This window comes from Manis javanica, chromosome 3 (assembly GCF_040802235.1).
Source record: "Manis javanica isolate MJ-LG chromosome 3, MJ_LKY, whole genome shotgun sequence".
Lineage (NCBI taxonomy): Eukaryota > Metazoa > Chordata > Mammalia > Pholidota > Manidae > Manis > Manis javanica.
In genome coordinates, this window is record NC_133158.1 from 16,512,590 (window position 1) to 16,537,645 (window position 25,056).

Here is a 25,056-nt window from a genome sequence, read left to right on the forward strand (position 1 = left end):
CCGCTGCCATATAATCGCAAGGAAATGACCTTACTATTTGTTGCTTTGATTAGAAACAAAAGCCTTTCAACATGAGTCAGGAAAGCAATGGAGGAAAAAAACCCCAACAAAACCAAAAACTTCTGCTATTTCTTTTGGTTACCTGAAGTTTCTCTTCATTACACGTGTAAGACACATGAAATGCTGTATACTGTTTACTCAAACGCATTGATAATGCATGACTTGGGTTAGATAATTACTCAGAAATGGGCTGTGCCATCTAAGAATCCAGACTTCAATTTTAGCTCTTCTGTCTGTACATATTTTGAATAAGGCAGGGAATATAATGAATACAAACAGAAATAGCATTTATCTCAACGGTGTTACCACTGCCATTTCATGTCAGCAGCTTATACACTCAGAAAGAAACTCAGAGCATTAGTCAGCGTCAGCACACAAACAGAAATCTTGGCAGGATGACTGTGGTCTCAAAAAAGGATTTATTTCATCATTTGCATTTAACAAACTCATTACTATTGAAATCACTTGATAGGGGATAATGAAAATACATTATACTTGAAGGTGCAGTGGAAAGAAAAATATACAGAATCTAGGAAAAATAATAAACCCATTTGTTATTTTTAGAATGGTTGAATAAAAGCTTGTGACATGGTATATTTCTCCCACTTGAAAAAAAGGACCTTGAATTTTATGTAAGTGTACGGTATGGATAACAACATGAGTTCTGGAGTGAGACAAATTTGGCATTTTGTGGTTTATGTTCTTGGGCAAGTTGTTTGACCTCCCTGAGGATCCATTTCCTCCTTTGTAAAATGGGGGTTAAAAACCCCTATCTCCTAAGGGGTGTTGGGGTAATTGAATGACATAATGCATGCGAAGCACAAAGAATTTGCCTCACAGATAGGTACATACCCCACATATTTAACGAGGGAATCTTCCCCTCTTCCTTCCATCAAAAAAAAATCCCTCTCAGAAATGGGGTAGTGGTTTTATCTTCAAGTACTTTCAAAGACTAATTATTTTGAACTACAATGTACTGTCTGCAGAAGACATAGTAGCCTAAGACAACCTCAATCAATGCCATGTTTGGTTGCTTACACAGGTCACTTGATAAAATCAGCAGAGAAGGTGGCCAAGAATTTAATACAGAGCTTGTAATTATTTGTGGGCATGTGACCTCACAATTGGAAGGGCTGGGTGTTAAATTAAGCAAGTTACTTAAACATCATGTTAAAAGGCCGTGCAGTAGCTGGTTATGCAGGGAGATCATGCATATACATCTACGGGATGAAATGGAAAGAGGAAAAAAACGTCATGTAATAATATTTTGGGTGAAGTATCATATATGGAGATTCAAAAAGTGCTGTAGCTCAAATGACAGGAGCAAAGCTGCTGGGCTTGGGATAACTATGAGGAGGACAAGAAGGAAGACTTCCGTCCCATGGCCAACCCACGGATGCAGCTGAAGAGGCTGAGAAATATTACTTTGTAAAGAAGGAGACAGTGTTCAAATTATTACTCTATAGAATCAATGATCTGAACTAATAGGAGTAAATGTTTCATTATTTAACCTACATTTCCTGATTTTTATATATTCAAGTTGGCCTGAAACATATTTTGAACCTTCTTACTGGGAAAATGAGGTTTTACTTTATATTTGGGGTACCTTCTACTTGCATTTATAACAGCACTAAAAACTCAGTAAATGGTAACTTTTTTCACTGGGTAGAGAGTCTACTGGGAGAACTGGTGTGACATTTTCACTGAGAAGGACAATCAGAATTCTGAGAACCAGTTTCAGAGTCAGAGCAACAGAATGGGCTGAAACCAGGAGGCCAGGCCAACTTGAGGGCCAGGTGAAGGCCAACAGATCAAACCAGGGGTGGGGTGAGGTCAGGTTACAGCTGTGGAAGCACACACCAGGATTAAAACTAGGAGCCTATCAGAGGAAGTGTCTGAGGTTATTCCCTGCCCAGGGTTCTGTTCTACCTTTTTCTAACACAGATCCCTGCTTTTCTATGAGGGCACCATCCAAATGATTAAGGTAAGGCTAACCTCATGTCCCCATATCATGGGATGAACAAGTCATTCAGGAATAACTAAAAAAGTCTTCTCTCCCCACAGTCTCTAGCTGTAAGGAATAGGGGAAAAGTGTGCTAGTTGCTAGTTTTTGTTTGTTCTGGAGTTACAAATCAGCTACTGGGGTATCTCACACTGGACAAAAGAGTTGGAGACAGACAGACTTCAATGTCTCTCTGAATTACTATAATTTCCACTTTTGCTTAAGCTAGTTTTAATTTTCTAAAATATTCACTTGCCAACAAAAAGGTCCTATCTCACACTTCGGTTTGCAGGAGAAAGGACAGCTATAACCAGATACCATTAGCCAGCTGACCAACACTGGTCAACAATTGTGGAGCTTATCAACACAGAACTGGCAGCTTGGTGGGGCTCCAGATGCAAAGACATAGGGACACCAGGTACCAGGGATTCCGTCTTGGGGAAACTGATGGTTCCCGCAGTACTCAGGTATCAGACTAGGGTTTTGTGATCAATGAATTGGTTAGGAAGGGGTCTTGGAGAACTGGCATTCTAAGGCCCCAGAGGAACAGCAGCACAGCTGACTACATCCAACTGAAACAACTGCTTTTCCTAATGGCTGGTGCCAGGCAGTCAGATACAGGGCAGAGCTTAACTTGGACCCAGGAATGTAGACTTAGGGAGCCCTGTTAAGGAATCCCACAGGAAATGAAATTATACCCTGGGACAGTCTCATCAAATATGTACATATGTGCCTATAAAATGCAAATTGGGACACACTGGATGATCAACTAACAGCTGGGTAAGTGTTTTGACGATTTTGAGCAGGATTTCACCACCCCTGGAAATAGCACAAGGGAAATATGCCCACCAACTTAGGGAAAAAATATGTGGAAATGGAGTCCTGATATTTAAAGGAATATAAAGTCTTAGGAATCTTTATGAGAAGCTTTGCATTTATCACGACACTATCACTACTTTCATCACAGAACACTTCATATACTGAATGAATGCCAGACACACCATTAAAATTCTAACATGGGCAATGTATTGTAATTTCCCAAAACTTAGACAGCTGAGCATAGCTCTGAACCATTTGTCATAAACTAAGAGGACAAACTTTAAGACCGGTTTGTCTGCTTTTAGTGAGGTTTGCATTAAAGAAAGGAATATTTCCTTCGTAACTCCTCATACTTTTGTAATTCTACCTTTAGAACCAATTCAGCGCAGTTTAAATATTCATGGAGTATCACATATGTGGCAAGATCCTGCAAAGGAAGTCAAAGATGAAAACACTATGGTCTGGACCCTCAAGGGACTTACGGCCTACCCTTGGTGTTTCCCAAGAAGAGCGAGGGATCATCTTATTTTTTACCTCACCGTGAACCTGCGGTACAGGAATTATGCATCCCTTTCACACACATGCTGGTTTCTGTTCTTCATCTTTTATCAGTCTGAATGTCAGAGCTCTTTAGATACCTGATGGTTTTTCTTAGATTTGCATTCATTCCAGTAACAATGTTTTGGGTGTCTATTACATGCCAGGCCTAATAATTGAATAGTGCACAACTTGGCCCTGGGGTCCCATGCTCGGAAGGGCCCCACACGTCATCTAATGCTCTGCTGTCTGGTAATTCTTTTTAAACAAGGAGCCCATCTTCATTTTGCCCTGGGCTGTACAGATTATAGCCTGGTTCTGTAGCTGGTTCTTCTGGGCACTGGGCTAGGTGGTGGGGACACGGTGGTGAAAAGGGGAAACATCCACAGTGGGACAAGAAATAAAAAAATACACAAATTATCATGCACAGGGAAAGCTCTACACTAATATTCTGAATGAATGGAATTTTTGTTTGAAAGGGAGAGCACCACAGAAAACTAATTCATCATTTACTAGAAATTGGGACGGCATCCCCAACCGATAAAGAACATCTGAGGTTTATTCAAGGTCTCCTTCAAAATCACATGTTTCAGCAGTTGGAGGGGGTATACCATGTCCAGGAAAAACAACCCTGATGGAAAACTTCATTACTCATGTTCCCCTCCACACAGAGAAAGAGGGAAGTTTCTTGTTCTAGGCAGATTCTCTTGCTTTCTTCACCATAAATGGAAAAAACAGAGGTGAAAAAGAGGGAGAAAGGCAGGCAGTTTGGCGTTTCCTTTCTGTCTGTTCACAGGGTGAGTGCCATGACTTTTGATTTGGTTTTACCATAAGGCATGTGCAGTTTTTCAGGTGGTGGACATAAACTATGTGAAATCTAATCTCATGTCCATGTGTGGAGAAAGGAACAGAAAAAGGCCTCTGAAAGTCAGAAGTCATCAAAAATGCTCTAGCGTTCATTGAAAAGTGCCCACACTCACTGTTACTTTCTAATTTTGAAAGGTACATGCAATAAAATAATAGTCAACAGCCCACATATATTGAGTGTTGACTAGCACCAACTACTATGCCCCATTCTTTACATAGATTATCTTCTTTTATCCTGAAAACAACCCTATGAAGTAGGCCATAGTTCATCTCCATCTTACAGATGAGAAACTGAGGTTCAGAGAATCTGGTAACAAAAGTTCCCCAGTTGGGTGTAGAACAGGATTTGAACCCAGGGCTTACATTCTTAATTACAGCCTTTCTATCTGCTGCTGTTGACAATAAGAAATACACCCAGGGGTTAACATTCAGGCATGTTACCATTTCCTTCCGGTACTTCTGCAGAATCTGGGGTTTTGCTTTGTTTTTCCCTTTCTCTTTCCCTTTACATTCCTTTAAAAGCAGCGCAACACAAAACTTTTTATGGTGGAAAATTTCTAGCACTTACAAAAAGTGACAGACTGGCATAATGGACGTCCACATAGCCATCACCCAGTTCCAGCAGTTACCAACATATGGCTAATCTTACCCACTTGCTGTCCTTCTGTATGCATTACTTTGAAGCATACCCAAGCCTTCAAACAACTTCATCTGTAAGTATGCCAATATAAAAGATAAGGACTCTTAAAAATGATAATCCCAATTACCAAAAAAGTGAAACTAATTTCTTAATATCATCAGATATCCAGGTAGTATTACAATTTCCAGTTGTCTTGTTGAAGTGTTTTTTTTCCCCCAGGTTCACTGAATTGAGATCCAAAAAAGGTCTACATTTTACTATTTGTTGATATTTATTTCTCACAGGTCCCTACTTTTCTATCAATTCCCCTTTCATTCATCTCTTTTTCTCCTTTCTCTTTCACTTCAATTTATTTGTTGAAGAAACCAGACTGTTGTTCCTGTAAATTCTGTTACCATCTGCGTTTTGCCAATTATATAAGCAAACTGCTCCTCATTGGCCAGAGCTGGGTTGTATGTTTACTCTGAACCAAGCAATGGCAAGAGGAATAAGCTCATCATGATCAGCTTGGACCACAGCTTCACAAGCAATGTGCGGCTCTAACAGGCAGTAGGTGTTCTGAGACACTGATCCCCCTCAGCCCTCAAGGCCTGCAGTGTTGCCATCAAGCCCTGAGCAGCCTCATCTACACTTACCCTGGGTGCCATACAAATGTTATCATCTTGTATGTACTCTGACATGAAAAAAAGATGGGAAGCTCTAGCTTACAGACCCACCGGGATATTCTCGAGTTACATGGAGGGTGATATTCCCTGCACCATCAGGTCTCTCAGGATGAAAGAGGGGGAAAAAATGGCTCCAGGAAGCAGGGCTAGAGAATGAATAGGAAACCAGAAAACCCATAAGGGAGCAAACACAGACAATATTGTACCAAACAACTATCTTATCTGTGTATCTCCTCAGCTGCTGCCTTGACGGTTCTGACTTCCCTACAGTCTCCCCCAGGCCACCACTGTAAGGGCGGGAGCATGCACACATCCAGCAGCCAGCGTGAGGCCATGGGCCTGCCCCCTACCAGAGAGCAGACCTGGCCTCCTTGGTGATCATAGAAAGAAGCCTGCACTAAGGCCTGCCTCTTGGCCTTTGCCTGTCATCCTCCAAAAGGAACCTGGATGGTAAGTGCTGGGCAGCTAAAAAATGACCAAAGGCCTCTTTGAATGGCTTCCTGTAGCAATGCCAATGTACCTCTGAGTTAGGCTGGCCCTGGTGAAAGTCCTTTACACCAACAGGTCTGCAGGTCCCTCTGTCCCACCCTCAGGGGGTGGCTCTTGGAATAAGCATGACATTAACGGGACCAGCGGTTTCAATCATCTCCCTAGTAATCTGTTCTGGAGCCTCCTAAAACGTGACAAATGACAGTTTCATAGTCGCTTGTGGCTACGAAATCTCACTGAGACAATTTAACTCTGGCTAAATTATATCTAAGTTAATAAATATGGACCTAGAAGGCCAAATAAGCTTAAAGACCTCAGTCATCTAAGATGAAAAAAGGAAAATAAATGGTGCATTGTTCTGTTCTTCTGTCCCAAGCTTTATCTCTTGTTAAAAAAGTAAATAAAAGCCATGATGATCCTTTTCCAGGTTATCTAAAGTCCAAACATTTTGAGAAGAGATAAAACAAAATTGCTGAAATACACTCAGTAGTAAATAGGAAAACCACAGTATGAAACAAACAGCATAATGAATGTAAAAAGGAAGAACAATTCTCAGCAATTTTTAAGTCTTGAGATCTTAGTGCATGACAGAAAGACTATATGAAAATTCATCTTTATGATACTTGGATTTTTAACCAATAATGCTCTACATAAATTTATTTAACTATACAAGAAAATTGCATATCATTTTGAGATAACAAATATTTTCTAAGAGACTACAATTTGCTTTCAAGTCTGGCTCTGAAAACATGCAAACCAATTTATACTGTGGTAAAATGCAGAATACGCTTCCCCTGATGTTCTCAGGCAAGAACAGTTACAGTGGTTTGAGCATTATGACCCTTAAGAAAGTTATGAAAATTGGACAACTCCACTAATAAATGAAATAAAATGAAAACAGACATAAAATATAAATTTTTGGCTAGTAGAATGGTGTAAATCAAAAGTTACTGGCTAGGGTATGGAAAAGAATTCTTGTTCACTCAGTGGCAGTATAAATTGGTATAACACTTTTGGAAATACAAATTCCTTCCAAACAAGGTATTTCTCTTATAGAAATTCTCCTACAAATGTTTTACATATAAAGATGATCATTGTAACACTGTCTTAGTAAAAACTGGGAACAACGTAAATGTCCAATGATAGGGAACTGGTGAAATTAATTATGCTACATACATATCACTGAATAAACACAGTTATGAAAATAATGATAGATCAGTATGTAAAATGTTAGAAAGTAAATAAATGCATTTCAAAACAAGATGTATAGGATGACCCCACCTCAGTAAAAAAAATGTTAACGCAATATGAATGTCACTGTATGTCTAGGAAATATCTGATGAATGTACCACTAATAAGGAACTTTCACTTTTAAGCCACCCATTTCTATTAAATTTGGATTTGCAATTAAATTTTATGAACTTGTTTTACTTTAATGATAGAAAACTCTAATACTTTATTTAATAATAGGTTCTCATATGAGCACAAATATTACTATTTATTTGACAGTAATCACATCAACAATAATTAATGATCATTAATAAATGGACATACTAGGTAAACATTTGGAGAAACTCTACTACATACTGGGTGCTGTGACACAAAGTTAAATTGGGCAGATACCTGCTCTCCAGAACTACTTGACACAATAGCATGGATCAAATTTTGTGAGTAGTAAGTTTTACAAAATCATATATATCTTTGCTCTAAAAAATTTAAATTCAGAATTATGAAACTAAAAGAAGTAGGAACCTCTATCTTCATCCACATTTCCAAGGGGTAACAGTTATTAATGTGTATGTATGTTATGTATTTCCAACACTTCCACTCATGTATAGGAACACACACACACACATTTCTTGCATGTATCTATATCTACTTATCTCTACACACACATACACATACACACATACACCCTGTGCTTTGTTTTCATTTTTACCCCAAAATTTATCCCTGAAAATTCTGGGATGCCATGACGTAGAGCTCTATTTCATTCTTTCTACTGACCTCATAGAATTTCATAGTAAGGAGGTACTATCATTTCATTAATTATTCTCCACTGACATGCTGTTTCAAATAATTTTGCAAAGAAAATATTGCACATATGGTAATGTTGCACATATACCATTCTATGAGAATGTCCCTAAGACGATTTCCTGAAGTGAAAAGGTTTAGTCAAAGAGGGCACATATCTTACATTTTGATTGGATACAACTAAACTGTTCTAGAAAAAGATTTTAACAATTTACCAGACTGACTATAATATAATTATTCTGCTTCAAAATCTCCTCCTCTTTTTAAGAACTTCATCTAGATGAGAGAGGAAGAGAACATCCCATTTCTAGGATGCTTTTCCTTTTCTGCCTAATTTAGAAGTCAGGGCTTTTTTCTTAAACTGCAGTTTATTGAGTTCCTGTCATGTCCCAGGCATTGATCCGAGCAATCATATAACATTTTCCCATTTAACCTGACAACGATATTATGAGATATTATGTTGCTATTTTATAGATGAGGAAACTGAGGTTCCAGGGGGTTGGGCATCATGCTGTGGGTCACATAGCCAGTAAGGGATGAGGCACAGGATTATAGCTCGCATCCATCTAACCTCAACATCCTTAGCTCCCAATGGACATGTGCAAGTCACGCAAAGGAAACAGATAAAACTCTTCATCTCATTACAAGGTCTATTAAAACAGACTGATCTGTAAGTAATGAATGAAGCTGCTTTGGCCCAGGAAGGAACTCTGTTTTCCCAGGCTGCTTCCTCTTTTTCCTCACACATCCCTTAAGCTCATGAACTACCCCCAGACCTTTCCACCTTGCACGTGGTTTGCTGGGGAAGGAGAGTGGGCAAGTGCTGCATTGTGAGTAACTGGCTCTGCTGCTCTCTAAGTAAGGGTATGTCAGTTCCTGCCATGTGGCGGCCACGGTATGGCCCCCTCGCACAGATGAATGAGCCAAGCCAAGCCAGAAGGTGACACAGGAGCTTCAACATGCAACCAGCCCTTTGGTTCTCTGTTTTCTTCTTTGTAAAACAGATAAAGTTATTCACCAAATTTTCATTTGCTGAACTTCATCAAAATTGATAGCCACTTCCTAAAGAGTACCATTGATTATGGAACCTAATTATATTACTGTTTATTTCAGGGCCATACTATAACTTTATAAGTGACATTGAAGATGGGGGGAAAAAAGCAACAGTTATGTTTGGGGAATATGTTGGCTCACAGTTTTACTTTCTGGAAAGACTTTAGATACAGGCATATATTTGTCTCTCTCTCTCTCTCTAGGTATATGTATATATACAGATTTTGTATATATGTACTCACACACATAATTTACTTATGCACCCAAACATGACCTAATTAGCTCAGAGAAAATATACCAAAAAAAAAAAAAGCCAGGGAAGAAGACAAAAGGATAGAAGAAAACATCATTAAATTTGATTTACTTAATATACACAATATACAGTAAAAAAGTATGGCAAATTTTTGTAAAATTTGTAACCTACTGTAGTGTATGAGCCTGAAAAAAAATTAAAATGATGCAATCTAGGAGTGAATAAAGGGAACTATTCAGACTCTGGCACCAACATCTCAAAAAAATTCTTTTTTTTTGAAACTCAGAGTTGGCTTGTGCAGTTTATTAAAGGAAAAACACATTCACTAAAAATTCTCATTTCGAAAAAGAATTTGAGAGCAAAATCTTACGAGCTTGGCTGGAACTATATCTGGCACCAATACTTACGAAGATTAGTACATGAAAACCTTAAGGAAGAAAGAACCCCCCCTAAGTTTAAATATGAGTTTAGAGTTAAGATTATATCCTGACCAAATTGTTTCAAACTTAAACATTAATTTCATTTAAAAAATGGTATTAGGCTATTTATTTTAAAATGTACTTTACCTTCAGGAAATATAAGTAATGCACCTAGCATTACTTTTTGTGCTCAGGATTATGATTCTGTCATTATTTGAGGTTGATAATTAGACACAATAACCAGCTCTTGTAACTCAAATGGTCAGGTTCTCTTTATATTGTCTGTGCTTGCAGAATTTTAAAAAGCTTGGGCGCAGCCAAAGATTTAGGGGGAAAGCAAGCTTTTAATTAAACAGTAATGAAGACCAGAGGAAAAAAAGGTTTTTTGTTTTTGCATTTTTTGGCTCGCGAGAATCCAGGGAAATTCAAGGGGTCCTTCTATCCTTAACTTCAGTGGACAGCAATGACCTGAGATAGGCTCAGAATGATAAGCAACATGCATATAATGCCAAGAAAAAGAAAGCAAGAGGCCTACATGTCTGTCAGCAGTGGTCAAACAAAACAGGGCACCTTCCAGAGCCTAACCACAGGGCTGGGCACAGGAAACAGTGATCACTTGACAGCCAGAGCTGACAAGAACTGCAGGAACTGCCAGCTTCCCCACTCTGGTCTGGGCATGGGTGGGGACTTGCAGCTGGCTGTACACAAAAGCTGGGGTCCTCAGGTGAGCCCATTTTCACAGGGGCTAGAGGAAATAACCTGTCCTGTTATCCCAGTGGAATGGGAGACAGACATGAGAGAGAGCTCAGAGAGCCCAGATGAATGTGTTCTCAATCAACTTATACCAGCTTGGGGCTATTTTCAATAATGAAAAAGAATAAACATACACATACAAATACATTTCAGCTTGCATGGCTTTTTCCCTGTATGAAGTTTCCAAAACTATATGATGCAAATATTCCCATTGGATGAAGTCCCCCTAATGCTACTTTCTCCTTCTCCAAATTCTTAGTGTCTTTCTAAATACATCACATGCTACCCTTCCCAGAAGGTTCCGCATATCTCTCTCTCAGCTGGACATCAATGGCTGCCCTCCACCCCAGCCATTCCCTCCAGAGTGGTTAACTGAGCTTCTTAAAATATAAAGCAAATTCCTTTGTTCATTTAGTAAAAAAATACTTCCAAAGGATAGATAAAGTTCCAGGCCCTGAGGATGCTACAGTGAGCAAAGCAAAGTGCCTGCACACCTTGGCTAACATTCTAGTTGGGAAGACACAAAATAGCACATAAAAAAGAAAAGTCTTAATGTCAGGTTGGGACAGGATTACAGAGAAAAATAAATCAGGATAAGAGAATGGTCAGGGGTGGCCTCTGGTTGGGAGACATCTCAAGAAAGCCTTACAGGAAGTTGGGGGAAGAATGCTGTGGATCTCTGAGTGCACATGTTCCAGGCAAAGAAAAGTCCAAGGGCAAAAGGCTCTGAGGCTGGGCTGTACTTGGTAGGTTTAAGGGACAGCAAGGAGGCCAGCGTTGCTGAAGAAGAGTTGCAGAGGGGAAGAGCATCAGGAGTTGAGAGCAGAGCTTGAGTGTGTTCTCTGGGGTGAGGGGTGGAGGAAGCCAGAGAAAGGGGTGCCAATCACACAGCCTTGTAGGTATGGTGAGGCTGACTTGTTCTCAGAGTTGCGAAGTCACTGGAAGAATTTGAACATGAGAATAACACGATCTAACTTACATTTAACAAAATCTCTCTGGAGGCTGGGCTGAGAATCGACTTTGAGGGAAAACGGCATTAGCCATTTAGTATCAGTGTATTTATTCATTCCTGCTATGGCTCCAGGGTCTGGCAGAGGGAGAGACTGAAAGTCCTAGGAAGGACTTCATGAAGCCAAATGTAGGAGAGGAAGAGGCTGAATGCTTTGCAAGCGAAGTCCATTCCAGGTAAGGGCTGAGTGGATGGGCTTTGTGTTTAGACAGATCTGAGCTCCAATCTTTGATCTTGGACAAGTTACCTAACAGCTCTAAACAATTCCCATATCTGCCAAATGGATTTAATAATACCTATGTCATATCATTGTTAGGAGGATTAAATGAAGTGGTAAATGTAAAGTGTTTAGAAGTGTGTCTGACACAGATAATGTTCATGAAGTAGAAGTAACCATAGCTAACACTTTATAATCCTTACCATGAGCCAGGCACCCTAGTGAGTTACTTACTTATGTGATCTCCTGTTGCTCCCTCAACAACTCTAAGAAGTAGGCACTATTATCATCCCCATCTCATTCCCAAGAAAATGATGAACGAAGTGGTCACAAAACTTCCCCATGTCACACAGCTATCGAATGAGGGTGTAGGGGGCTTAAATCCTAGTCAGAGTTTGCATTCATAAACACTAGCACAGGATAATTTTAGGCTTTGAATCAAGTGTGCGCAAGGGATCCAAGTTTTTACACTCGAAAAGCTACTAGTTCTCAATTCATATTAGTATTAGCCTTTATACCAAACTTAAAACATAGATCTTAATTTATCTTTCATAAGGTAAAGAGGCTCAGAGCAATTGAGTAGCTTGGCTCAAGGTCACAAAGCTGTTATGTGATAAAACCTTGGTTTTAATCCAGGTCCAGCTGACTACAGCCCATTCTATTTCCCTATTTTATCAAGGCCCTTTTCTCTCTTGGATAATAAGCATCCAAACATTTTAATGAGACAAACTAATTCCTGTAAAAATATTTGCTGGCTATGCTACCCAAGAGACCCATAATGTTTGTAATAACTGGGTCTCCTTAGCAGTTGCAAATCTAAGGGTCATATTAGAGAAGAGCTCACACAGATGAGAAAGGCAGCAGTCAGTGGGGTCCCATAGCCTTCATGCCTGACAATCGAGGGCTCTTAGTCATATGGAGTGGGGTTTAGGGTTTAGAGGAAGAAAATTTAATAGCTTCCTGTTGAAGAGACAGAAATAAAACAACTACATAGTTGTAAGCATCTCTGCTTTCATAGAATAAACCAAGAAGACAGCAGCATTAAGATGCCAGAAGTTGCTGATAAAAAGCTGTGCCATGAAACCATGTGGGCACAGCATTTGCATGCAGTGGTGAGAGGGCCCCTTTCCTGCTTGCTGCACTGTGCTGTAATTCTTAATCTGGGTGATGGGGAGGAAGGGGGAGCTAAGGCTTCTACAGATTTTAGAAGCTCCAAAGGTTAATCATACACATAAAAAATTGAGAACACTGCACACATGAAGAAAAATGTTTGCCAGGCACTAATTTACCCATCCACTTGTCAATCCATTCATCCTTCCTTCCATCCATATGTCCATCCATCCATCCTCACATATACATCTAATGATATTTTCAGTGCTTTTAAATGTCAATACATTTAATTTTCATAACAATCCTCAGAGAATAGCTCTTTAAGAGAGGTACTGTAATTATCCCTATTTTACAACAGCAGAAAAAAACTGGTCTCAGAGAACTCACATGGCTAACAAAAGGGGAGTTTGGATTTGAATTCAGGAAGTTTGAGCATAGAGACTTCAGTTTTAAGCACTAGGCTATTTTTCCACCCAGTATTTGTTGAGTGAAGGAATAAGGGAATAATGATAAGATTCTATATTTATGTATTGTTTACCTTTTAATAAACAAAGCAGCAAGTCAGTGGCAAGAGGCTGAGCAATGGAGTCAGCTAGGGCTCTGTTCAAATTCCAGCACCATGACTTAGTAGCTAATAAGTATATAAAGCCAATAAAGTAGGGTTCATGATACTATCTTATAGAGTTGCTGTAAGGACAAAAATAAGGCACAACATTTAATAATGCTAAAAATCAAGCAACTTTCCTTTCCAGTATATTGCCTAGAGAAGCTAAGCTTTTGTTTCTAAGTGCAAGAGGCAAATACAGAAATTTTCACCATAGTATTTTGGGACAGTGAAAATTTGGAAACAACCTAAATGTCCATCAACAAGAGATTGGTATACTCATGCAACGGAATATAGCGGTTAAAATGAATTTAGAGATAAATCCCAAAAGCTTGTTGAGAGAAAAATAAGGTAGGAGAATGTCACATCCTTACATAAATTTTAAAACACCAAAATCATATATGATGTTTATAGACACGAACATATGCAGCAAAGTTGTAAAAACATGCCTGGGACTGAAAAAACACAAACTTCAGAGCAGAATTGTCTTTAGGGATAAAGGACAAGTACAGACGCAGTTTCAACTGATTCTATCAAAGTTTATTATATTACAAAAAAATATATGAAGCAAACATGGCAAAATGTTAAGATGCCTTAAAACTGAGTGGTGGGTACATAGGTTTTTACTTATATTAACTTTTATATGTTTGCATATTGAAATTATCCCAAACTTTCTTTTTAAAGAAGATAATGCCAAGTGCCAAGCAAGCACAAGGCCTAGCTCACAGAAGCTGTTCAAGATTTAGTAGCTGTTAGTCAAGACAATGACGCTCTATAAAAGCACAAGGAGAAAACAGTTATTCAAGCAACAAGCTTTGAGCAAACAAAAGTCAAGACACTAAAAATGATTAGGACATTAGAAGGAAATGGTACCCTACTATATTTACCATATTTCCTAGTAGAAGTTTATTTCATGGATGCCAGAATCAGTGTTATATATGTACATGTACACACACACACATGAAATTACACATGGATGCCAAATTTAATTTTCTTTCATCAGAGCTTAATTTCTGCCTCCTTTCCAGGTTGTAAGTCATATGGTCTTGTTTATCAAATTTAGAACTACTTATCTTAGTTCCCATTCAAATCACTCACACTTTTTCAGAGCAACCAAACTGGGCATCACAAATATAATGTTCAGAATCAACATAAGCGGAGGATGAACAGGGAGTGAAGGTGGGCTGCAGCTCTACCAAGACGGAGTGAGAAAAACAAACACCGATTTGAAAAGGCAGGAGAGTCTATTCTTAACTTGGTGTTTTTCAAGTTGTGCAACAAAGGTTCAAAAATGATTTTTGAGGATCCCGAGACTGTGATTTTGTTAATCTTAAGTAAGACAGTCTTTTAGAAAATTTATTTATGTCAAGTGTCAGGGTAAAACATCAAGACAGTTTTCCTTCTCAGCTTTTGGGTATCTTAGTGTCTCACTTCCCTGTCATAAAATCCCAGTCTTTGGTTACCATAAAAAGTGGAAGATTAATTTTCTCAGTGATAAGTGGGGTCATATTTCATTTACCAGCCAAGTTTTCCTTCCTTTCTGTATGTGTACTACTATTAAGTGACTCCATGGCTGTTCAATCAGAGTGTAGGATCCAGTTGGGTGATCACTCTGATAGGCCAGGTTTCAAAGCTAGACTCTCCATCCTTCATACCAAAGCAACCCTTGCTCTCTGCTTGCTTCTCCTTGGCGCTGCTTTGATCCTACCACCTGGTGGGCAAGCGTTTGCAGAAAACGCTGTGATATGCTGCCCAGGCTTTTCCTGTCAGCTGTCAGGAGTGTTTGAGTTCATAGCGCTCCCCACTCAACCCCCTCTCGGAATTGTCATTCCTAAAAGAGAGCTGCCTATTTCAAGGTCATTCCACTTTCTCAAGGGCAGCCCACCCCAATGATGGGTCGGTGAAGGTATGGGGAAGACCCAGCCTTCTTGCTCTGACTTGCGACAACTCTCAGTTCCAGAGCTCTTTGTGAGTTTAGTGAGAACTATGTTGCATCTGAATTGTAGCCCAATTTCTCTCTCTGCTCAATCCTGCCTTTTTCCTGTTTCCTTCTACAAGTGTTGACCTTTAGAGTGCTCTTTCATAAACTTCCCTCTTGTTAATCTCCATTTCAGAGCCTGTGTCCTAAGGAAGCAAATCTGCACCAGCATGCATGCTGTTCCACAGTAGGACTGCTTTTCCTTGCCCGGAGGCTGAGTTCTGTGACCAGCTCTGACCAATGACTTGTGACATGAGATACTTAGAGGCTAAGCACTTAATTGTCAGTGCAAAGCCTCAGAGAGCTCTCTTCATTCTCTTTCACAGCAACTGGCAATATTCTGTGAGCCTAAGTGACAGTAATGAGCAGCACACACAGCCAATCTGTAGTAGTGGGAACCAAAAATAAAACTTTATTTCTTTAAGCTATTAGGATCCTGGGGCTGTTTGTTGCCACAGCAAAACCTGTCCCAACCTGACTAATACACCTGAACCACTGCACCAGCTTCCTAACTTCCCTCCCTTCCTGCTTCTACCATGCCACCCTCTCTCAAACCTAGCAGCCTCACTGCTGCCCAGGATCGCCCTCAATCAGCTTCTCCCCTGCCCCCAAAGTTCTGAAGGAAAATGTTAAACTCTAATCTTAAAGCAAAAGATTACTCAAGTTCAGGTGTTAGTCTCAACCCAAATCTGTCTGTAACTATGACCCTGTCTCTCCCTCTCTCCTCAACAGCCTTAAAAAACTCATTATAATCCTCCGAAATGCCATTTTCTCACTCCTGACATGACTTTCTGTCTTTCTTTATTGATCCAACTGCTACTTGTCCTTCAGACCTCAGCTACAGAATCATCTCCTCTAGGAAGTTCTTTAGACCCTGTCTGATTTACACACCCCCACTGTGTGCCTAGAGTACCCTGGCCAGAGCTCCTCAACAGAATTTCATTTCCTTAACTGCTACTTGACAATAGATTTCTTGAGGGCAGGAGAAATGTCTATTTTGACTTTGTGTTGCTAACACCTTGGCACCTTAACTGGGGCACAGAAAACCCTTGATAATCATTTTAGGTATAAATAAATGGACAAACAAATGAGTCAATAATCCAATCATTATGTTCTGTAGCAAAGAATCTAGTAAACTGAACACTCATCCTGGAAATGAGTTTATTAATGTCCTAGTGACTAGGTTTTCGATGAGAAATTCTTCCGTATTCCTTCAAGGTCTACTATTCTATGAGTAAATTCTGGACTTTTCTTCCTCTAGTATTTTCTGCTTACTACATTGCTTGTTTTTCTAGTTCAGGGATTGTCAAACTTTCTCTGTAAAGGGCCTGATAGTATTTTTGGCTTTATGGCCAATACAGTCTTTGTATCAACTACTCAACTTCAAGTAGATGAATCACAACTACTCAATTTTGTCATTGGAGTGCAAAGCAGCCAGTGAAATCCAAATGAAGGAGCAGGGCTGTATACCAATAAAACTTTATTTACAAAAGCAGAAGGCAGGGCCAGTTTTCTCCTACAGGTCATAGTTTGTCAGCCCTCTTTCTAGGCTATATAATTTAGGGGACTGTAGGGGGTGAAGGGTGGGGGCCAGCAAAGTGTACATGGTTTGAAATGCACACAGGTCACTGAATGCTCAATGAGTAATTTGCCTTTTGGGGGACTTGGTCTTCCCCAACCAATGTGGTGGGATGCAAAGTTCAGATGTTTCCAGTTTATGGGTCATCAGAGTCTTGGATATAGAGAGATTGTCTCCTTACAGACCCTAGTATGAACTGCCTGTGACTGCCTAGATTTTTTGTATAGGCTTAAAGAAAATGTAGGTCTACTATGTAGAACAGAAATCCAAATATTCAAGGTCCACCTTACACATGCTGCTGTGAGAAATTCCATAGTCTCTCTTAGTGAACACCCTCACATGTAAAGAGAGGAATTCAGTTTCTAGAGAACTAGTCTCACTTACAGTAGCAATACCCTTAGCTACCCTTTGTCAAGTACCTTCTGTGGCTTTGGTGTTGATTCTTACATAATCAAGAGCTTGTGCCAGACAAAGTGCTCAGTATCATGTACATTAATTATCTCATGAATTTTCACCCTATCCAAAATGCAGGTTTCTACAGTTCTTCCCTCTTACCCAGAGGGAAATGGGGCTCAGAGAAATAAAGCTCCATTTGTAAAGTGATTTGTTTGAGGTCAAATTTGCTCCAGTTTGAGCCTACAGCCTCTCCTGCGTTCTGCACTGCATGCTACCCCTTAGTGCCAGCTGCCTGCCTCATGGGAGCTGACCCAGCCTCTTCTGGTCACTTAAATATCCTGGATTCTGTCCAGGTTGCCTCCTGCTGGAGGCAATGACTCCATTCAGGGTTTGCCTTCCAGATGTTGGGGATGAGGGGAAAACTTAATCCCAAGTAATAAACCAAGGGCTTTGTTTGAACATGTCATACTTAATAAAAAGCAAAGTGTGTTGATCCTTATTCAACCACAGTCTCCCATCATTTTCCATCTCAATTGTTTGTTAAACCTATCCAGGAGAGAAATAAGCAGGAGAGATATATGGCTGATGAATGAGCTTTTAATATTTCACCCCAAATTTCAGGTAAATGTCCCATTGTCTGCTACTTCAGCCAAATTCAAACCTTCACTCATAAAGTAAGTCTTTGTTAAAAGCAGCCTCAGTCTGCTTTTATTTACTCATATTACTACAGAAATGCCTTGTAGCTAGTATCTTAATTATTCATGGTTTTTGGCAAATTAAATCTCTTGCCTCTCCAATATCTAGAAGTGGAGGAAGTGTTCAATTCCAAAGAAACTATGCCTTCCCAGCTGTGCCAGCCAGGCAATAATGTTGTTGCCAAATTCCTTATGAATAGGTGGGAGATAATATTTCACTTATAGTATATGAATAAACAAAATACCCCCAAGGGACTGTCAGGTATTTCATGTAATGGATAGCTCCCACCCCACCCTTATTTTATGTTTCCCTAGAGTGACTGAGCCCTGGATTTCCTTACAAACAGGACTATTCAGACTAGAAGAAAAAGACACCTTTTTATCATTAAGATGATAAAAAATTGGCCTCAGTAAAGTTGTAATCCTATGGTGTTTCCAGTTCATACGCCAGAAAGCTGGGCAGAACAATGGAACACTCCCTTCTATGGTTTAGAATTCGTAATTATGGGATAGTGATATGGGTGGTCTAATGATGGGCCCCCACCCCCTGAACTCAAATTACTGTGGCAAAATACAAACATATTTGTGCATTTATCTTTGTACTTACCTAGAAGAGTAACTAATAACATTATTTAAAGAGCCCTCCATTTGAGATTCTAATAATGCAGGTGCAGGGACATTGCTGATCGCATCTTGACCGAAGCACTGACCCTGTCTCTCTCTGTTTGATAGATGGGTGGTCTAGGTGGGGACAACTTCACTCCCAGCTTCAGATATGGGTCTGCTCTCCCAATGGCCTAAGCTAATCAATGTAATTCAGTGTTTCTCAACCTTTTTATTCATTATCACCCCCTTAAGGAGTCTTTTAGATATTTTTTGTTTGTTAGTCACCCCCTGCTCCTAAAAATTCTAAGGCCACAAATATACAATGTATCTGTTTACATACTGTACATATTATCTGTGCTTCTTCCATAAAAGGAGTAAGATTTTTTTTACCTTCCTCCTGTCCCCAAGAATCAATTTTTACCTCTTGGGGACCACATTAATTCCATTGAGAATGCATGAATTATAATGCCATTCCCTATGCCAATCAGTCATGGCACTGGGTGTAGGCACAGACCCTAAGATGACCTATCAGAGTGCAAACTGGTGATTCTGTTTTTTGGTTTTTTTTTTTTGATAGATGGTAGATATGAGAAATTCTCTTTCTGGATGGGTCACATGTGGATCAGAGCCCTGGAACTGCTATCTGCTACCATGCGGGGCAAAAACAGCTGAAAACAAATTCAACACAATAACAAGACAGGGCTTGAAAAATATCACGGGAACAAGCAAAGAGCCATGATCAAACCATACCTAAAATTAATTCTATGGCTAGACTTTTCAGTTGTGTCAAAATTCCCTTCTTTTTATTCTATTTGTTAATTTGACTTGAATTTACTATTACAATAAACAAATCCCAAATCACAGAGCAGATAACATTTACTGAATGCTTCCTAAACTCTAGGCATTATGCTAAATATCTCACAAGTCAATTAATTCTCTTTTCAACTTCTGTGATTAGTACCATTATATCTCCCATTTTATAAATCTTGAAACCGAAGTAGTAAGATTAAGTAACTTACCCGTGATCATACACAGGCAGAAACAGGCCTTCCTCATACTCCTATCTAACTTGATGCTTAAGGTATTAGGCACTTTATTTTATTCTCTTTGTTTTATACAATCTAAGTCACTACTTTCTTGCTTAATATTTGAAAGGCATTAAAGAAAATGGTGTTCCTTTGCTTACAAGTATCTATGTTGGCAATTAAGAAATCTACGGTTCCCCCAAGTTTTAAAATATTTCACAAAATCTCATTTTCCCAAAGATATAGGAAAGTTTAAACTTAGAGATCATTTTTTACTTATGACTCATTAATCATAACATGGCCATCATTCTCAGATGTTTCTTTTCATCATCATAAAAGGGTACTGGTTCAGTCACCATCCATTTCACAGAACAGAAAACCTACAGTTTAGTAGTTCAGTCCTTCAAGTTGCTATTCTGCTTAAAAAATAATTAGTGATCAACCTCAGAAAGAACCCAGGGGATCTCAGATTCCTGGAACCTTCGCTTTTTAAAATTAGTCACTAACAGTAGAAGAGATAACCCGTAAGGTCCCCTGAATCCTTGGGGGGAGGCACGGAGGCTGCCTGGTTGGTTTCAGTACTTGCGTTCTCCTTTTAAAAGTTTCTCAAACATGAGAAAGTAAAAACAAAATTATACAAGGGTCATTTCTCCTACAAGCCCAACTGAACAGTGATTTCCCAAAAGAAAAAAGAGGCTGAGAGGCAGACACATCTTTGGCTCCAAAAAGCCAGGTGATCTGTGTAATGTGGCCAGATGGGATACATCCACAACTCTCGGTAATACTTGCAAATCCCCACATGCTGCCCCAGTTCTCAACCTGGCTTTTGGGTTCCTTCAAAATGCAAGGCAGCTCAGACATGTTATACAAAGCAGGAGCTGTGAAAGCATGAAGTAAGATAAAATGTTGCCCACAATTTAACAAGGATGATGCGCATATCAAAATGACAAGGGGACACTGATTCTTTAGACGTCCATAGTTTAGCCTTAGGAGCTGATCTTTTAATTTTGCTGGATTGATGGAAGCCTACAGCTCATCAAAACCAGAGGCTTGATCACAAATAGGGCTTAATATAGGACAAGATATAAATTATAGCCATATTGGGAGTGGGGTCAGAGTAGGGAGAATCCAGGAACTGCTATTATGGAACAAAGCTATTCCATATCCCAGGAAAGAAAATGTGATGATATATTCCTATAAAAAACACCAGGTTATAATCTTCCTAAATGAAAATAGATTTTTAAAAAATCTCAATATTAACAATGAAAGCACAGGACTTTTAAATCCACAAATGACTGTTTAAAAAAAATTCCAGGGAAGCTGCAGTTCCAATCTCCTACTTGAACAAAGTTGCTGCATTTTTTGCCTGCAGGATGGGACTTAGCAGAGAAATAAAAAGGCTGTGTTGTGTGACAGGGAGTAAATCCAACCGTAAGCATTCCAAAGCTCCACCAGGCCACCCCTCCCTTCCCCAGCCCATCATCCTCCTGCAAAGTGTTCACAATTTGCTGTCCTTCCTCCAAATGCCAGTACACACAGAATCAGCATTTCCTGGTTCTGCCTTGCAAGTTGGGGCTGCCTGAGGGAAAACTGAAATAAAATCAGAGAAGAATGCAAATCCATTAAGACTCTTCTGATTGTAAACTGGTGTGAAATCCTGAAATGCACATCCCCAACTCCAATGACATAAAAAAGAAAGACTCATCTGAATGCCACCTGGCACAGACCCTCTGCTGCACAGCTGCAGCTTCTTTAGCTAAGTGCCAGCCAGCACACTGCCACTCTGTAACAGGTACCTGCAAATGGTGGGACTAACTCCCAAGTGCAGCTCGCGCTGGACTGGAAAATTTCACAAGCTTTCTCAGGCAACAGTTATTCATAGCTGCTGAATATTTGACCGAAGGGTCAGGCGAACCGCTAGGAGTTTAAAGACAGACAGAGGTGGAGGGAGAGAGAGAATAAAATCATACAGGTGGAACCGGCTTCCCATGAGCGCCTGGCAAACTGCAAGGGCCCTCGGGCGTCGCGCATCCTGGCTCACCTGGTACACGTCCCGAAGCCCGCACCACGTCCGCAGCACCTGGTGGCAAGCCCGCAGCCTTTCCGTGTACCATCTCCGCAGAGTGGACACAGTCAAGTTCCACACGAAGCGGCTGCCGCTGAACAGTAGGTCCTCCACTCCGCACATGAACACCGAAGCCATGCCGCCGCCTTCCCTGCGAGCCTGGGGGTGCCCTGCTCCCGCAGCTGCAGCCCAGCAAGCCCGACTAGAGCGGCCCCAGCGCCTGGGCTCCCGAAGCCGGCTTCTGCTGGCAGCTGGGGGTCAAGCCTTCCCCCAAACTCGTCTCTCACCGTGCGTCCTGGCCAGCGTCCCGCGGCATGCCCTGGGATTGGGCGCCCGCCAGCCAACGGCTGCGGCTGGCACACAGAAGCCCAGTGTCCACCCCGCCCGCTCGCTGGCAGCGCCGAGCAAGCTGCGCTAAGCTCCGCCAGGCGAGCCCTCGGCGCTCCCGGGGCCCGGGAAGCCCTGGCCGGTGAGGACTCCCCCTGGCGCTCCCCGAGTGCGCTGGGCAGCGGGGGAAGTGGAGCAACTCTTTGCAGGCAAAGAGGAGAGCTGCATTTCAGCGCACTTGGCTTGCACGCCCTGCATGCACATGCACCCGCACCCACGCCCACACCCGCCCAGGTCTCCTCCTCTGCTTTGCGGAGCACCTGATTTCACACTATAGGGTCCTTGCTGGCATCTTGCTTGGTCCACACTGATAAATAAATACCTCTGGGCAGCCACAGAGGCAGGAGGAAAAAGAAAAATCCTCTGAGGCATCCCTTTGGACCCCACTCCTGGGGGAACAGCCTGAATGTTTCCTTGGTTGTGCTGGCACCAGGAGATGCAGGTATCAGTCTCAAAGCAACGGTGTGTGCATGGCTCCAGTACCTGCCTTTTGCTCCTAACCTGAGAGTCTCAGAGAAAATGCCAGCTGCCTGTCCTTGCCAGCCAGAGGGTAGGTTTCCTCACCCCCTGTGCTGTGCTAATCCCAATGCAGCAGCCAGTTCACCAGAAAAACAGAGCATTCCTGATCTCTGGCAATAGCTTCCAGTTACTATTTGCTGCGAAACAGAAGCTCTCAAGAGAATCCTTAGGTTGATTCTAGAAAATTCAGCCCCTCTGGACACACATCCAGCAACTGCTGCCAGCACAAACCTGCACAGGTATTTTATTCTCTACTCAAAAGTGAAGGAAACTGTTCCAGCACTTAGAAAGTCACCTGATAATTAATGTTTTTTTTTTAAGATCCCCCCATAGGAATTGACATTGCCTAAGGTATTTGGAAAAAAGCAGCCAGAGGAATCCCACATACCACCAGTCTCTATTTGCCTTCAGAATGTGTGTAGATTTCAGTACCATACAATACTGTAATGTAATTTCTCACAGAAAAAGCACTGCAGCAAAGTTCAGGATGTTGTTTTTCCCTGATCCATCTGCAGAACAATTGTCTGTATTTTATTGGTGGTTTCACACCTAGGCTGTTATCTTTGCTATTAAGTTTAGAAAAATAAGGTGCCAAAGCCTTTCTTCTGAGCAAGCTCAGAAGGCTTCAGAACAGATTATCGACAAGTAAACTGGCTTTATTTCAGGTTTCAAATGTGCCTTTGGAATCTTAATTCAGGTGAAATTCAATCAGTTCAAATAACACAAAAATCTGTCCTTAAAATGCCTGTTGTTTTCAAAGTGACCATGATCAGGAAACTTTAACGATGTTCATTTTACTACTTCTTACTTCTTTTTATTACTAATAAAATAGCTTAAACAGTTTTTGTTGAATTGGTTAATAGGATACAAGACCTGATTCAAGATTTGGAAAACTTTCTTTTTTCCAAATCTACTCTATGTGGTCATTAGCATTAGCATTCTGATGATATTTTCCAAGATAATGGTGAGTGTTTATAGAGAATCAGAATATACTAGGTCTTACTGAGTCAAAACAAAATGAACTAAGTATAGTTTGAAAATGAAATGTCATTATTCTAATGGAAAACTACTGAACTTCAAAAATGGCCTATTAGTACAAGGGAATGGTGGTGGTACTTTCTTTCTTTCTTTTTTTTTTTAATGATCCAGTGTGACTGTGTTCTCGGAAATATCGGGCAGCCAAGGGAATACCAGAATAAAACCTACAACAGGTCAATTATCTTCGTCTCATGACACCGTCTTCTCAGAAGAGATGCTCTAGAAACACCATGGCTGTTACCCATCTGTGCATCTGTGCTTAGGCTGAGTGTCCGTGCTCAGTTCCACCCTCAGTCATTTTCATTCAAGATTTCTGAAGTCTGTGCTTACACTATTTTCTAGAAAATGAGATGAGGTGTAATAGGGGTTATCAAAGTGTGGTCCCTGAACCAGTGGCACTGACATTGCCTGGAAGTTTTTTAGAGATGCAAGTTCTTTGGCCACAGCTCCAGAATCAAAGATGACATGGGGAGGTCAGGGACAGGAATTCTCACACGGCCTCTGGGGTATTCTGACTCACATTAAAGTTGTAGAACCACTGGTGCAGGGCATGGTAGTTAGGAAATAAGAAAGACACACCTGACTTAAATCCCTCCTCCTTTAGGACTGGTGGCACCTTCTACAAGCTTCTTAAACCCATAAAGCCTCAAGGTGCTCATCTGTTAAATGGGGATAATACCAAATCTACTACAGAAGGTTTTGGGGAAGACTGAATGAAACATTCTGTATAAAGTGTTCAGTGGGATGGCTGGCAAAGGTAAGCACCCAAAGGAAATGAACTACCACTACCACCAAAATCAGAGACTCTCAGTTTTTTTTTTGTACTTAGATGAAAGAGTGTAAATCATTTTTTTTTAAATTTCAACAAATTATATCAGCTTTCCAACCCCTTTCTGTGTGTTGGAGGTTAAAGTTGGTGGTGACTTCTTTTCAGAGAAAGTTCTGCCGCTTTTGTTCAAGTTCCCAAAAAGCTTTCTGAAGCTCGATCCTTCCTAATACAGCCAACCTGTTCTGGGGACCTACAGAAGTACTGTAAGCCCAAAGCCGGATACATGACAAGAAAAGACATTTCATTCCCACTAATATAACTCTGATGTTTCTTATCCAAACTGCTTTCCCCTCCGGCAGAAGAGATGTTCTAAACTCTATGACAAGTGGGATTTTAGATGGAAAGAAATGCCAGTTCCTCCACACCAGGGACTGACAGTGGGTGGCAACTAAACCCAGATGTGCACCA

The 25,056-nt window shown here is 40.6% G+C and overlaps 1 protein-coding gene and 1 long non-coding RNA gene across 6 annotated transcripts in view; one reads left to right on the forward strand and one right to left on the reverse strand.

Moving 5' to 3' along the window:
* The window catches only part of FRMD4B (FERM domain containing 4B), a 294,561-nt gene that overhangs the window by 140,408 nt on the left and 129,097 nt on the right, over positions 1-25,056 (reverse strand). The window contains exon 1 of one of the 3 annotated variants that reach the window (XM_017669988.3): positions 21,852-22,393. The exons of 1 other annotated variant lie outside the window; for it this stretch is intronic. In XM_017669988.3, coding sequence (XP_017525477.3) covers positions 21,852-22,013 — 162 coding nt within the window. In that variant the 5' untranslated portion in view covers positions 22,014-22,393. Of the gene's footprint in view, positions 1-21,851; positions 22,401-25,056 lie in introns of those variants that run through there. One more of the 3 variants, XM_073230889.1, reaches the window with a different exon arrangement.
* Positions 226-21,841, forward strand: LOC118972536 (uncharacterized). Of its 3 annotated transcripts, XR_005061572.2 has the most exons (4): positions 226-4,998; positions 5,829-6,040; positions 11,676-11,776; positions 15,646-19,253. It is a non-coding gene; the product is annotated as an uncharacterized lncRNA (long non-coding RNA). The 3 variants fall into 3 exon arrangements; XR_012128960.1 differs by having other exon boundaries at positions 238-4,998; positions 11,676-19,253; XR_012128961.1 differs by lacking the exons at positions 11,676-11,776; positions 15,646-19,253 and adding an exon at positions 19,363-21,841 and having other exon boundaries at positions 241-4,998.